This window comes from Acartia tonsa, chromosome 4 (assembly GCF_053477335.1).
Source record: "Acartia tonsa isolate MP-2025a chromosome 4, ASM5347733v1, whole genome shotgun sequence".
NCBI classification, from domain to species: Eukaryota; Metazoa; Arthropoda; class Copepoda; order Calanoida; family Acartiidae; genus Acartia; species Acartia tonsa.
In genome coordinates this window covers 36,094,960-36,111,204 of record NC_137263.1, presented here as the reverse complement: position 1 = coordinate 36,111,204, position 16,245 = coordinate 36,094,960, and the positions used below count along the sequence as shown (strand labels likewise).

At 31.1% G+C, this 16,245-nt stretch overlaps 1 protein-coding gene across 1 annotated transcript in view; it reads right to left on the bottom strand.

Annotated features, from left to right (window-relative positions):
• The window catches only part of LOC145316993 (putative chitinase 10), a 38,617-nt gene extending 25,347 nt beyond the window's left edge, over positions 1–13,270 (bottom strand). Inside the window, exons 1-7 of the mRNA XM_080157848.1 lie at positions 13,249–13,270; positions 4,239–4,514; positions 3,490–3,621; positions 2,771–2,887; positions 2,352–2,474; positions 1,772–1,908; positions 1,196–1,384 (exon numbers count right to left, since the gene is read on the bottom strand). Coding sequence (XP_080013974.1) covers positions 1,196–1,384; positions 1,772–1,908; positions 2,352–2,474; positions 2,771–2,887; positions 3,490–3,621; positions 4,239–4,513 — 973 coding nt within the window. The 5' untranslated portion in view covers position 4,514; positions 13,249–13,270. The remainder of the gene's footprint in view (positions 1–1,195; positions 1,385–1,771; positions 1,909–2,351; positions 2,475–2,770; positions 2,888–3,489; positions 3,622–4,238; positions 4,515–13,248) is intronic.
• Positions 13,271–16,245: the final 2,975 nt, after the last annotated feature.

The window sequence follows — 16,245 nt, the reverse complement described above, 5'->3', positions numbered from 1 at the left end:
CGCTTATCCAAAATAGGTATGCCTACATCTTTTAATGTGACTCCATCTATTTTGTTGCATTTAGTTTGATTTGGTGTAAATCCCCAACAATCATACATAAAATTACCCTTTCAGTAGATTAAAATTAGTAGTTGAAATGTTTAGACACTCAACTTAATGAACCATCCAATCAAAATTCAATAAAAGTACCCAAAGTTGTTGAGCCAACGAATAAGAAAACGTTATTACAAAACTATGAGGGCTAGTGTAATAAACAGCCTAATGTCCTCTCCCTCCCTGCATTTAGACTAACAAATAAGTAGAATAAGTTTGAAATATACAGGGTTGAATAATAAGGGGGGGGGGGGGGTCGTGTGGAATAATTTAAGGTCCGATTTTTACAGTACATATCTTTACATATAGATTTTGGGAGTTTGAGAAATAATTCAAAACAAAGAGGTTTTTAAAACCAATTATAATTTAGAAGCTGTGTGTTATAAGTTATTGTAATATTGAACTCTTAACTTGCGTACATTATCGGTTTACTGGGTGTCTCTCATCAAATTTAATTAAAATTTCCTTATTTAAAACCCACGATAAATTTATGTAGTCTTATCTCTCATATAACGCAATAATGCGTGTAACGATAATCGTTATGATAATGACTAGAAAGCTAGATATTTTATCTGAAAGTTTACAAAGATTTTTATTATTGTTTATTGTGGAGGAAAAGCAGAACAAAATAAAAGGGGTCGTCGCGAAAATGCTAAAATTATAACTTTTTTTTAAAATTATACAATAATAAGAATAGTTATTTGTGGCATCGTATTATAGACATCTTTCCGCGGATATAGAATGTACAATTATAAGATTAAAACCAGTTTTTTTAGCCCCGAGGTGCCGAAGGCACTGGCTTGTACATTGATTGTACATTTTTATATTCGTAGAAAGCTGGATATAATACGATGCTAGTCATAGTTTTTTCGTATGGATGAGAACCGGTTCCTATCCACCGGACTCGAATGAATACAAAAAAAGAATTTAAGAAATAAAGACTTTAGACTCTTTCAGTCGCTACACCTGGTCCTGAGTGTCCCAGTATTTATTATTTTTCTCGAGGGGGTGGGGGGATAAACACCCCTTTACCATCCCCTCACATCCCACCCACCTGTATATACTTAATGCTACACTAATGAAAATAAAAGATCAAACCTACCTTTAACAATATCCTCCTCTTTGTCCAGTGAGACAATGGTGAGAGTCTTGTTGTCAAGGCCGGCAAAGCTGTAGATGATGTGGGTGCACGCGAAGGGGTCGATATCGCTGACGCCGAAGTTGAAGGGGGCCTTTCTGTAGACGGCCCACGCCTCGTAGTAACACACGATCTTAAAGTCTTTTGGACTGCCTAAACAAAACAAAAAAAGTTCAAAAGGCGGTTTCCCTCAAAAAGTTTTACATAATAATGTACATAAACAATAAATTCATGTCGACCTCCAATTATATAACAAAAGTACACTGCCTAAACAAAACAAAAAAAGTTCAAAAGGCGGTTTCCCACAAAAAGTTTTACATAATAATGTACATAAACAATAAATTCATGTCGACCTCTAATTATATAACAAAAGTACACCTTCTGAAGATTTAAATTATCTATTGAAAGTATTGGACACTCCTTGCAATTTTGTACTAAATAATCAATATTTAATCAAAGTCCCAAAAGGTTTTAATAAGCGTGTTTATGAAACTTTGTGGACTCTAATATTTTTATTTCTGCCAAAAAAACTGTACGTACTTTTGATCAATGGCTGGCTGAGTTCATGGTAGTGATGACCAGCCTTGTGACCGGGGTTAGCCCGGGCAGACAGGAACTCGCGGTCATGCAGGGACTCAAACTGGGTCTTGTGCTCAGATAGAGACTTCTGGAACAGTCTAAATAATATAAAATTCATTAATACAATTCAAAATTTCGAATTTTTTAGCCGATAATTTAAACCTGTTTGGTTAACTGATTTACCATTTAAGTTTCTATATCCACAAAATCCTAACAAGTTTATTGTCCATACTCAAATTTTAATTACGAAGTAAAATTGAAAAAAAAATACTAATTACCTATGTTAAAATTCAATAACAGAAGAAATTAGTATTTATCTTTAAAGCTAATGTTTTTTACTTGATATATGCTATTCTTTCTTCTTAAAAATGTAAATGATATTTAAATATTTTAAAGGAAGATTCTTCCAAGTCCTAAGGGCATTAAAAAACCAAGGTGTTTTCCCTAAAGTGCCTAGTCGAGCATATAACCCCTCACCACCTTATTTTGAAATAAATTAAAAATAGGAATAAAAAACAGGGATAGCACACCAATGACTAACCTAGAGGAAGAGGCATACATGTTAAGAGGTTCAGGTACATAAACCCTTCGTTCAACGTCGGCCCGCAGGGGTTTCTTCACCTCTCCCACGGGTACGCGGGCTTTAGCTTCCTCCAACATCGATCTAAATTTTAGAAATATAATTGATAAAATCTCTTAAATTGCAAGTGGAGATTAAGATGATTACTTTTTATCACAAATTTCCTTCTATACCCATTTTATTTATACCTAATCGTCGCTTATGATCCTTTATCTGTATCATTGCATTCAACCATCCCTTTGAATGCAGTTTGTTTTTCTATATAACATTGTTTTTTAACGGGTTAGGAAATTCCCTCTACTCTTATAACTAGGCATTAATAAAGACCAATTTAAAATTTTTGGTTCGTCATTCTCGAACCCGAAAACTCATTATCATACCTCGCATATAGGAAAGGATTGGCATTAAGGTGCGTAGCTGCTCCATAATAAGTAAATCCGTCTTGTCCTAGGGAACTTGGAAACTCCAGGTCAGCTGCTGGATTCTCCAGAGTATACCTGATATACAAGTATTATATTAGATTAAAAGTAGTGGTTAACTGTAAGTAATTAATTTAGCTTTTTAGAATAGAGATATTTAAATTGTTATAGATTCAAATTTTTAGATTTTGACATTTTACTAAACTGTGTAGTATAAAATTGCATGGAACTAAAGGGATAAGACAATAATCGATAAATTGATGTACATCCTTAATGATGACACACAAAATTACCCCATCTATAGATAAAATTAGGAATTGAAAAGTTCGAACACTCAACTTAATAAGCCAACCAATCATAATTCAGTAAAAGTCCCCAAAGTTGTAAAGCCACGAATAAGAAAACGTTATTATAAAACTTTGGGGACTAGTGAGTAAACAGCCCATTGTCTCCTCTTTCTCTGATAAAATTGTTGTTCTTTCGAAACTTTTAATTCAACAAGAGAAGGGGGGGGGGACGTATTTTATTTGGCTTAAAATTTTATTTCTAATTTTGGTTTAGGTAGTTAGATTAAAAAAACTTCCCCCTGGGATATAAAAATGTCTACAGGGTCATGAAACAATTATAAGAAAGGTTTACTGAGTTTTCTCTTTTAAACTTTTACATATTTTAACAATTACCTTTGGATATTTTTAAGAGCATCTACATTAGAGTAAGATGCTGGAGAGTATCCCCCCGGGGCTGCTCCCCCGTAATATTTCAAGGATCCCGCCTCCACAAACTGCCTGTTAAATGGTCCTACATTTTCTGACCTTTAAACATAACATAGGTGTCTTTTATTAATCACAAAAATAGTTTTCAATTTTACAATGGATTTATTAATACTTGGATCTTACACCAGATTATCATGTACTGTAATAAAATGAAACTTGTTGCTGGCGAAAAAAAACGATCCCATACCATTACCCCCTTTATCCCATTCCCTCCTCTCCTACTGAATGACCGAGCTGACCAATAAATGTTAAGGGTAATAGCAATCTAAATTGACGACAATTATTCCCTTGTCATAATATCCAGGTATATTCTACATCCATTACCATAACATACCGACTACTCTTTAACTTAGTTTCTCCATTCGACCGACTTTTATATTGTACATTCCCTTTTCTTGTCATGCATTTTTCTTACTCTTCCCTAGCTAAATTTTAAATTTGCTCTTTAACTCTACCAAAGCTAATAAATTTATCTGTTTGTGAAAAAAGTTCAAGCCAAAAAGTTTTATTTTCATTTATCTTCAAACAATATGAAAGTTTTTGCAGTATTATATATCAACATAATTGTTTGTTTAATCAAACTAGATATTCGGATATCAAATTATAGTTTAGAATAGGAATGCAGATAAAATTATAATTATGTGACACCCATGGACCTGAGATAAGGCAGTGAAGCATGTTTGGAGAATGTGGGTAATTTCAGGGAATCAGGAGCAGCCTCCACAGAATCACGACTAAACTTTCCGGGTTTATCCACATCATCTGTGTTATAAAGATTTGAGTAGAGTCTGAGCTGTGGCTTTCCATCCAACAGGTTCTCCAGGTCAAAGTCAGGTGAGGCAGCCTGCACAAATCTGTCGTCCAGAGCTAGGCTGGAGCCAATTAATAGACAGGTAACCCCCGCCCATCCAGGCAGGTCTAACCGTCTCATCCTGAAATGTAAATTTTTGTTAGGAATATATATTTATAATCTTAATGGCTGTACCCCTAACAACTAAAGCCATCCCAAGAGTGAAAGAAGGTGTCTTAACTTTTATTTTTAAAGGTAGTCGGTGTTTTTAGTAAGTAGTAGATGTAAAATTTTTCCATAGAATTTAGATATGCAATCATTTTTTTGTAGACAACTTATTTTTTAAGTAATCTAAGTTTTTTTTTTAAATAAGTCGGTTTTAAGGTACTAAACCACAACAAAAAAAGAAAAAAATTGCCATTATGAACAAAAATAGTAAGATCTTTAATTTGACACCTTACTTTTTTAATCCTGTCAGGTAATTGTTGAAAAAAAATTTACTATTTTGTAGACTTTTTATTTCAATTTTGCTTAGAATGGATTTGTAATATTTTTCTCATTCTAAAAGTATAAATAATTATGCCTGTGTAATAATAGATTTAAGTTTAAAGTTTTTTTTCTTGTGGGTTAAAAAAAATAGATTTTTTCAATAACTACTCAACAGAATTTAAAAAGTAAGGTGTCAAATTAAAGATCTTACTATTTTTTGTTCATAATAGCAGTTTTCTTCTTTTTTTTGTTGCGTTTTAGTACCTTAAAACCGAATTAATTTTTTTTTTTTAAACTTAAATTACTTAAAAAATAAGAGGTCCACAAAAAAAAACCGATTCCATATCTAAATTCAATGAAAAATTTTACATCTACTACTTACTAAAAACACTGACTAGCTATAAAAATAAAAGTTAAGACGCCTTCTTTGAAAATATAAGATCCCAAACCATCCTGGGTCCTATGTGAAGCTTCTCTTATATTGAGAAGCAAGCTTATCCAGGTCAGTGGTTAACTAGATCTTAACATACAACAAAAAAAACCTTACTATGTCTTTATACAAAAAGATATGATTTTATAATGTTTAAATAGTGATATTTTTTTAATTATTGCGCCTTGTGGGGGAATTACATAGCCCTTGGCAATTGACTAGAATTGTGTTGTTTTGATGATTTTAGATAAAATGTGGAGAAATTTAACTTGTTTTTAATGCATAGAATATGAAAGTTTTCCTGACATGCTGTTATAACAACCAACCCTGTGAATTACAAATTAGAGTAGTACACAAATAATTAAAATTGTAATTCTTATTATTGATTTTGAATCAATATACAATTAAAATGTACAACTACATAAGCTAAAAGAATTTGTATTTTAATGAAAAAAAGCAACTGTTACAAAATATTTAAAGTTGAATAATCAATTATTGATGTAACGGGACAAGAAATTTGGCCTGGGGTCAAAATCTAATTCCAAGGCAACCTGTTTTCAGTTCATCTTCCTTCATCAATTTCTAATCCTTCAAGTCGTTGAACTTTTTATCTCTATATATATTTGATTTATTTCTTTTTGACATGAGATATTAATTAAGAAAAAGAGTAGAAAGAGTACAGTTTCGCGGATTTTAGGAGTTAAAATTTCTTTAAAGGTTTTGACAAAGTATTAATTTCTCTTTTATAAAATTATTTTGTCAACAATCAATCAAAAAAAATTTATTAGGATTTTAGATTATATATTTAAATACAATTATAGATTTAAATAATCATCAATTAAGTTTTGTAAAACAGAATATTACTAGCTAGATAACTAAGTAAAACATAATTTTTGTAATAGTTTTCATGAATTGTCCTAATAGACCAACACAAATGTACATGATGCATAAAATGTAATTTGTTATTTTCTACCACATAATAGCATAATAGCTTGTAGAAAGAGAAAGTGAAATTATTTTTGCAACCAATTTCTATTTGTGCTAACAATCAAGAATGGATGTAAAATATACGTGGATATTATGGATATAATTGTCGTCAATTTAGCTTGTTAACATGGACATCACTTATTGGTTAGTTAGTTCCTCCAGTAGATGAGGATGGGATGGACTATGGAGTAAAGGGGGTGGAAGGGAAAATTGTTTTTTTTCCAGACCGCAGCATGTTTCACTTTATTAGAAAATGTGAAAATCTGGTGTAAGATCCAAGTATTGATATACCCATTTTATCAAGATATATTTGGGAAGGTGATAGTACTGAATCTCAAAATTGTAGCTGGCTTCAAAAAGAGTCTAAATTACTTCTGGTAGCAAAATTATCCCTCCTCCATAAAAAAATTATTTGAGATACCCCAAAGACGCTATAAATTTATAGTAGGTATCATGAATTTGGACTTATTTGGCTACTTTATCAGATTCAAGACAATAAAAATTAGTCACATCTCATGATAATAAACGCACAGATATATATGAGTCAAGACTTCAAATGGTTGATTGGACAATTAACTTTCTTTTACAAAATAAGTCACTTAGGATTTTTTCACGTTATCTTAAAGGAAAATGAAATTCAAAAGAAAAGAAAATAGGAAGATAATCATTAAACTTTCAATGGAGGCTTCCCCGCTGGTCATACCAAGGTTTTTGGCTATTTTCATCAGAGATGCGACCCCTCTTCCCAAAAAAATTGCTCGTCCCCACAAAAGAAACCAATGTCTTCGAGTAAATAAGCGCTCATTTAATTACATTGTAAAATCATTAGGTATTAATTACCAAATTTAAATTTTATTGTACTTTGAGCATTAAAAATATGTTCTAAATTAAGAATCATCATATTTAAAGGGTCACATAATAAAAGATGTGTTAATCAATTCAAAATGTCTTCAGTTCAGTTCATTGAACTGAAAAAGTTTATGAAATACAACAAAAATTATGCTAAAAGATATCTTATCCAAATCCTCTAATAGTAAAAGTATAAATAGTATTATTAATTATATTTATACTGATAGTGTTATTGCTATTTGTAAAAGCTTGAAATGGCGTTCTTACAGACTGTATGACAGACCAACTGATTTAGATAATAGCTTTGTTAAAAAATACTGCTGGTTTATCTGAACACCGCTAATATCCTAATAGAGAAATTAAAATATTTTCAGGTTTTCATATCAGATTAACACTTTCATATGTAGGCCTTCTTTTTTATCAGTATGGACAAATATCTTGAAAAACAAAGAAAACAGTTTTTGAAAAACTTTATCACACGATAGTAGTGTTGAAAATCCCGTTGTTGACAGGGACGTTAGACTTTCAATTATACTGGTCCACTAAGATCTATTATAAACACGTTCTCTTATTCGTTGCATTAAAACTTAAGAGACATTTTGATTTATTGAATCTTGATTTGATTTTACAAACTAGCAATTTTTACATCAATCTTAAGAAGGGGTATATTTGTTTAATTCAAATATCCAGTTGTACTTTAAATTGTTAATAAGAAAGTTTGGGAATAGTCCCTTTCGTAACATTGCCCCATAAGGGACGATTCGTCGTATTTTTCAAATGGCTTTTTATAGGTTATTTTAGGTTAGGTTATATTGGGTTAGGTGATTGCCCCGCATGGTTAGGTAATTGGCCCCGCAGGGTTAGAGCCCCCGCAGGGGCTAGAAATAGGAGAGAAGCTACTGTGAAAAATACGAAGAATCGCCATATCAGGGATAAGGGATGGGAAACATAGGAAAATATTATTTCAGGCCTAGGCCTAAAAAACTAGTTATGGGATGGTGCATTATTAGAAATATGACTTTCTCAGGAGCCATTAAGAATAACCTGTTGACGGGTGCAAAAAAATCAGTTTCTTGATAAAAAAAACTTTGAAATCATGAAAATCTTATCATCAGAAAAAAATAAAAGCACAATTATATAAAAACTGCGCTGAAATAATAACAATAATTTTTATGTCTACCGCCGTAAAAATAAATTATCAGAAATAGTTTTGTTAGCAATGATACTCTACAATTTTTAACCTCTTTCACTTTTATGTTCTTGTCATCATTTATCTTAACTCAAACTAATTTGCCAAAAGATTTGTCTGTATGAATTTTGACTAATTGATGATAAGCTAAATCATTGCCATATATTGTAACTAGCAGCTTAGCCCCTAGCCTCTAGGGGCTTTGCCCCAAGATTTATAATTACATTTTCTGTTACCTACCCAGTCAAAAAATGTGAATGGATTGCAAATTTTTGGAAATAAATGGCGAATTCGCAAAATTCGTTTAAAAAAATTTGGGTGGGGGAATTTTTTTTTTTTTGGGGGGGGGGTTGGGGTGTCCCATCCCCCAAGAAAATAGCCTAAAACCAGCACAGGACCAGTAGGTATATTCCCTGAAGAGTAGAATCCGATCGGTTCAGTGGTTACCGAGATCTTAAGGGACAGACGGACGGACAGACTTCATTCTACTTTGTATTATAGACTAGCGGCTACGCCCCTAGAAGCCTCTAGGGGCACTTAAGGTAGGAGGGGGAAAAGTCGACCTCATCCCATTTTAAATTTGAGTTTCAAAAGAGTAAAAATAGTTTTTTTGGGGGGAGGGGGGTAAAGACACCCTTCCCAAAAATAGTTTAAAACCTTCCCAGGACCTATAAGAAGCTTCACTGTTAAGGAGAACAATATCTGTTCAGCGGTTAGCGAGATCCTTCAGGACAGACAAAAAATGCTTACTACTTTATATAATAGGATTATAGATAAATATATTTTTATACACATTTCTTGGAATGTGGTCTTCCTCGAGTTTTAAAAGGATCCTTATATAAAAGTAACAGATGTCTCTCTGTAAGTCTGTCTGTACTGAAGAATCTCGCTGACAGAAAAACCGATATGGTACTGGAAGGTACCACCACCATCTAAAGAGAAATTGCATCTAGAATAAATTCCCCAACCCCCCCTCAAAAAAAGTAGTATTAGTACTATATAAAGAGTTCTTTAAAAAAAATTTATCAATTATAATTCTATAAATGAATGAGTAGTATTTTGTAAATTGCTTGCATTTGTACTTTTGTCACTTGCTTACATTTTCAATCTACATTTGAGAAAATTTTATTTAATTTTTCGCAGCTTTTTTATACAGTTCTCCCTGTTTAAGTTAATCACAGTCTAGAAAACAATTGTACAAAAAATATTATTTTAAGTCCTCAAATAAAAAATCTATTTTTAAATGCGAGGCTTTTCTACATTCAGAATATAAATGCGTACACAACAATGTCCGTCTTTTAGTAAATATTATTAAAATCTTTTATTAGTAGTAAGCAAGGTAGTAAGGAATAATTTCAATCTCACAGTTCATAATCAAAACGTTCGTATAAAACAAGTTTATTTTTGCTTTTTGGAACAAAATTCTATTTGATAGAATTCTAAAATTAATATTATTTTGAAATTGCGATTCCTTGGACATTTATACACAGTTTTATAAGCTTAGTTGTATAGTTACATTTTGTGTCTCTTGTTTCTTTAATATCAAAATAGCAAATCAGTCAATCTATTTTTGTTATTCTCTGATTTGTTGAGCTTCGCTATTATGAAAGTCAACATCCTCCTGTTTTTATACTGTATATTATGAATTATTATCTTATTGGCATTTTTCACAAATCAATTTTATCAATCTTTAATTGAATAAAAAATAGAAATTTTTAAACAATTTCTATAAGAATTTCTCCTATTTTTGGTTTAATTTTTTTTATAAATCCTGAAATGTTAGGGCACTCCCGTTCATGAACAGTGTAATAGAAAGCGATTTTATAATTTTTTGCTATCACAGTACAAATTAATTATGAGGAAGCAATCTTTAGAATGGTTTCGTAGGGATATGACAATTGAGGCGAGTAAGCCTGTCACCCCTTTTTTAATTATGCCTTGAGAAATTATGTTCTTTTCCTTGTTAATTAGGGAAGGGAGAAGACATTGGACTGTAAATTTTACTTGCTCTCAGTGTTTTATAGACACTTTCTCTTGTTCGCAGGCCTAAATCTTTGGGCACTTTTATTGAATCTAGATTTGGTTGTACAAACCATCAGTGTCCAAACTTTTCCACCAATAAATTTAATCTACAGACTGAGTATTTTTGTTTATCATAATTGAGGAGGTTCAGCAATATATCGTCAATTGTGTTATCCCTCTAGATCCTCGGGATAGTTTAAATTTTTTCTTTTTAAAAAATTCATTGACTTTAGCACACAAAAAAAATAATTTCAGTGCGAATTTGCAAATCTTTCTAAATTACAGCTTTGACAATTCAATTTGCATTTTTTAACAATTATTGTCGTGTCGTGCTCGTTTATTATGGTAGCAATACTACTCCATAGTTGCAGATAAATTCGGCATGTTTGTCAGGAATTTTTTGTGAGGGAAAAGCTATTTACTCGGTTGCTATCTAAATTAGACGGCTGATTCAAATGTGAAGATTCTCCAGACTTAAAAAGCAACTATTCTATAATTTACATTTTTACGTCCGTACCTATACGAAAATAATATACTTTAATTGGAAAACAAGTGAAAAATATTACATTTATATTTATGTATTGTGTTAACCGCTTCTTATAAATTATGTTTTACTTGTTAAATCTTTATTTTTCTCCCTCTCTCTATCTATCTTTTAAAAATTATCTTGTTAATCAAATTATCAAAGGTTACGACACAGGATTGGTAAAATTATTCGAGAAAAATATAAAAAATATTTATGTATGCATGCAAATATAACATTTTTAATCATTGATTTTGCTTTTAAATTCTAAGTAGTAATAACTGACCTATTATAACTGATGTCGATACTCTTGTATGGAATTTTAACTATTTTTGTCGGCTAAAGGGTTTTAATAAGAAGAGGTGTTTGATAAAAGATTAACATATCATCGACATTAATCATTACATCTAAAAACCTTTATCCACATTGTAACCTTATTCTTTCCTTGACATAATAGTTTTAGTCTTATGTTAATATAATAACAGCATAAACATCTTGCATTGCATACCTATTGATATATTTTCTTTTATTTTCCTAATTCTTATGGCTACACCAAGTTGCAACATTATTTTGAATGAACGAATACAATTTTGACAATAAAGGATGAAATAAGTTCACAGAAAAAAATTTTCATCAAAATAATATTAAGAATTGCAAAATTCAGCAAAAGGTGTTTTTATTTATTACACAAGGGCGTGCATAATGAGGTTAGGTCACACTTCTAGGTCACAAAGTAAAAGGTATTTAGACAATGGATTAATTATTACTTACACCAGATTATCATAAACTGTAATAAAGTCAAACTTATAGCTGGCTCTCTCAAACTCCTTGATGAGCGAACTGACTAAAAAGTGATGTCCATGTTAGCAACCTAAATTGCGACAATTTTTATTCAATTTACCTCCAACCCATTTCCCCCATCTCCTCCTCCTCTCCTACGAATAGAATAGAACGAATAGACCAATAAATTACAGGGTAAAGAGGAACCTAAAATTGACGACAAGGTTTCCCCTGTCATTACATCCACGTATATTCTATATCCATTTTTAGCCATTTTAGAAAAAATTTAAAATAGATTAAAGCGTCTTTTTAAATTTTCGTCTATCCGCCTTAATCGTAAATTATGGTCTGTTAAAATCGTCCTATCATTTTCAAACCTTGTGCGAGAATTAGTAAAATAATAAGGCGTGGCAGCTTTATAATCGAATAACAGAAAAATCCTCGCGATCATTTGTTTTTTTTTATACTAAATTTTATGGTGTTTGTCATTCTTGTTTTAACTATCGAAATGCTCTGCTTAGATTAAGTTAACCAAGATCGCACCCAAAAAAAAACTATGACAGTCAAGAATAAAGTGAAAAATAAAACAAAATTAATTTTTATAATGGATTAGGACAAATTAGTAAAGACATTTTTAAAGACCAAGGATCTCGCTAACTGCGAAACCAATATGGTTCTATTTACAATGTAGCTTCATTTAGGTCAGTAGAAGGTTTAGAACCATTTCTTTTACTTTTTTCCTTTTTAAAAACTATAATTTAATAATGGGGGGGGGGGGAGGCAACCCTCTCCCCCTCAAGTTCCCCTAGTGGCCTCTTGGGGCGTAGCCGCTAGTACTTGATATATCATTAATGTTAAAATTTTCGTTTTAAAGAGATAAAATAATTCCTATATTTTCAAATAAATGTTAAAATTGGCAAGAGTAAACGTAGAAGTTAAATTTTTTTCTAAATATGGATACAGCTCAAAGGTTAATAGATGGTTGATATACCATAATTTCAAGAAAAAGAGGAAAATCTATTCTTTTAACAAAGATTAGGATGTTCTTATGTGTGCATGTTATATATTACCCCTTAAACGGCTGAACCAACGGATGTTATTTTCAATCAAGCATTGATTTTTTACAGATTTTCAGCTATTTGATTTGTAGACAATTTTTTAATGAATAATTAATATTCCTTTTTAATCTAAATTAACATAAAACGATTTTTTATCTCTATAAAAATTAATAATTATAAGATTTGATTTTAATAGCTTTGCCAAATTTTTTCATTTCAGATTTCTTTAAGATGGAAGTATTCAAAAATTTCCTTAAAAGATGTTATATATGTAGAAAAATTCAAGTAAGTAAAAAGAATGTTGTAACAGCAAATGCCTCTGAAGATATTTTACTACAATTTTGTTTAAGGACAGGCATATCAAAATTTAAAGTAACAACGCTTCAAAAAAATCTAAATCACTATACATTTAATATCACTATAAAAAATACTAATTGTGGTTATGTGTAATTTTAGAGTGTTTATGTGTGTGTTTATAGTGTATTTGTAAGTATGTGTATTTTGTAATATGTGAAAGTAGGAAGGAAGAAAAAAGTTGGTATGTCTTACCCTGCTCACCTTTACACGGTAACTGATACAAGCTTTCTTTTTCAGACCCACTTCACTTTTCATAAACCATCCACACGATAGCCTGATATCTAGTTGCCGAAAGTGTACGCAGTTTCCTGGGTGTTTCCTCATCCTAGCTCAATATTTACTACTAGCCAAAAAAGCTTCAAACTTCAAAAAAAAAATCAAAATTTAAAAAATTCAAATGTATAATGTATAAATCGTTTATACATTCAAATTTTGATTTTTTAAAGGGAAGTTTGAAGATTTGTAGCTAGTAGTAAATATTGAGCTAGGATGAGGAAACACCCAGGAAACTGCGTACACTTTCGGCAACTAGATATCAGGCTATCATCCACACGATACGGTGTGCCCTTTAAACAGCAAAAAAATAGCCCAGTTCTATTTTCATTAACAATTTTGATGATGGTGTGCGCACTTATCCAGGGAGAAAAGGGACTTTGGGCTGTATATTACACTAGTCCCCAAACTTTTGTAATAACGTTTTTATTCGTTGGCTCAACAACTTTGGCAACTTTAATTGAATTTTTACTGGTTTGTTCATTGAGTTGAGCGTCCAAAAAATTCAACCACAAATAGTAATCTACAGAATGTTAAATTATGTGTATCAACAATTGGCCTTCTATTGTCTTATCGCTTTATATCCCTGGTAGTTTCCAGCAAATTAAGGCCCCATTATATTTTCATATTTTTTTAATTAGAGCCGACAAGAAAGTGTTAAATTAACCATTATATAACTTTTTTTGTTTGTTTTTATTTATAGCTAAAAATATTTTGAATGACTAAATGTGCTAAATGTGAATGGCTAAATATGCTGTTTTTAATGTCCACCTGTAATACTTCCAAAAGATATAAAGCGCCCTAGAAAAGAAAGTGTCCTACAAAGCTGTAAATAATTATAGGTAGTCAGATATTTTTAGTAGCGAAGCTACTCTATAATTCGAAATGTCCGTCCGTCTGTCCGTCTGAGACAAATAGGGGGAAACGTGATTTTCTCGGCTCCTAGAAAAGATAGACAGCTGAAATTTTTAGTGAAGATTCTCATAACATATGCCCATCTAATCTATACATTATTGTGTCCATCTGTCTGTTGTTTGGGGTGCTAGATCGATTCCTAGATTTTCATGTTTTCGTGATTTTCTCAACTTCTTTTTAAGATAATAGGCTGAAATTTTCAGGGATTGCTTAAATTTACATTCTACATATTTTCCTCAAGTTTTATTACGGTTTTTATATTAGTTGGGGTGCTAGATCGATTCCTAGATTTTTAGGTTTTCTATGGTTTTCTCGATTCCTATTTAGAATTTTCGTCTGAAATTATCAGGAATTGAATATGCTCATATTCTACATCAAGTTTCATTAAGATTTGTCTATAAATTGCGATGCTAGATCGATTACTAGATTTTAAAATTTTCGTTCTTTTTAAGGTTGCGTGATTTTTAAGGTTTCCTTATTTCCCTATTTTATCAAGATTAATTTTTTTCCGACATCCATTCATAATTTTTAAGCTTCGCTACTTATGGATGTTGTCATCCTTGTTTTTGGAATAATCCCTCCTGCAAACAAAAAGACCACCAAAAACTCGGTGGTGCTTACGTAACCTAACCAAAAGGTGATCACCATAAGATATTTCGGAATCATTAATTTGACCGTTGTTAGGTAAGGTTAAGTAAAGTTATAGTTTGAATATAGCCTAAAGATCATAAGCCTAGTGTGATTTAATTGTGAAATCGACATGGTTTGAAAGAGAACAAAATTAGAAGAACTTATAAAATTCCAGGTTCGAGTCTAAACCAAACTGCGTAATACTAGAAACGTTAAAACGAGTATTTATTATTTAAGACTTTACGGGTAGTACTTCCATTAAAATGATTGTTAAATCAAATGTTTGGTTGTTCGTTTGATATTGATTTACCTCGTGTACCATTATAATAGGCAGCAAAGACTTTGCTACTTTAAAGATTACAATTATGTTGTTTTGGGCAAATACTATATAGAAAACCCCTAATCTGATATAGACTTGTAGACTTGCTTAGAAACCAAAAAAACTCCCTAATTTCCTCCTTAGATAATTTAACCTTTAAATATTGATAAAAAATATCAATAATTTTTCTCTAAATTTATGTAAAATCCTACCTTTGGTAACAGATAAATAGTGAAGGTCAATTTTAACAAATTCCCCGCCCCCTCTCTGGCTTAATAAAAAGATAGATAATTTTATAACTTTAAAAAGTAAAAAAAGTGTATGAAATTGAATTAAGTTATTTTTCTTATCTTTCTTACTCTTTCAAATACATTAATATAACATTTTACTGATTACAAGCAAAAACATTACTATTAAGAATTATGTTTAAAAATCTAAAAATAGTTTAAGAAAAAAAGTGAGAGAGAAAAAATGGGGGCTTGGGCTTGGTATAAAAAAAAACCATCAATATTTATACATTAGTTACTTCAATCTATCTATCAATCAAATAGCTCAATTTATCTATCTATCAACCATCTCAGTCCATCTATCTATCTGCCAATCACTTCAATCTATTAATCATCTAGCTCAATCTATCTATCTATTAATTACCACCCAAATCTATCTATTTATCAAACACCATATATATGTATAATTATATCTTTACTTGTTCAAAATAACCCTATAACTAAAGTCTGTAAGGGACCTAAAGGGATAAGACAATGGCCGATGAATTGGTATACATTCCTTATGATGATACACAAAATTACCCCTTCTGTAGATTACAATTAGTGGTTAAAACGTTTTGACACTCAATTAAATGAATTAACCTATCAAAATTTAGTACAAGTCACCAAGGTTGTTAAGCCAACGAATGAGAAAACGTTATAATAAGACTTTGGGGACTATTGTAATAAACATAGTGTAAATGTACCCTGGTAGTCCCGGTAGTCGATTCATATGTGTTTAAGTAATTATTATGGCACAATAATTCAGGAAGAAAAGGTAATAAA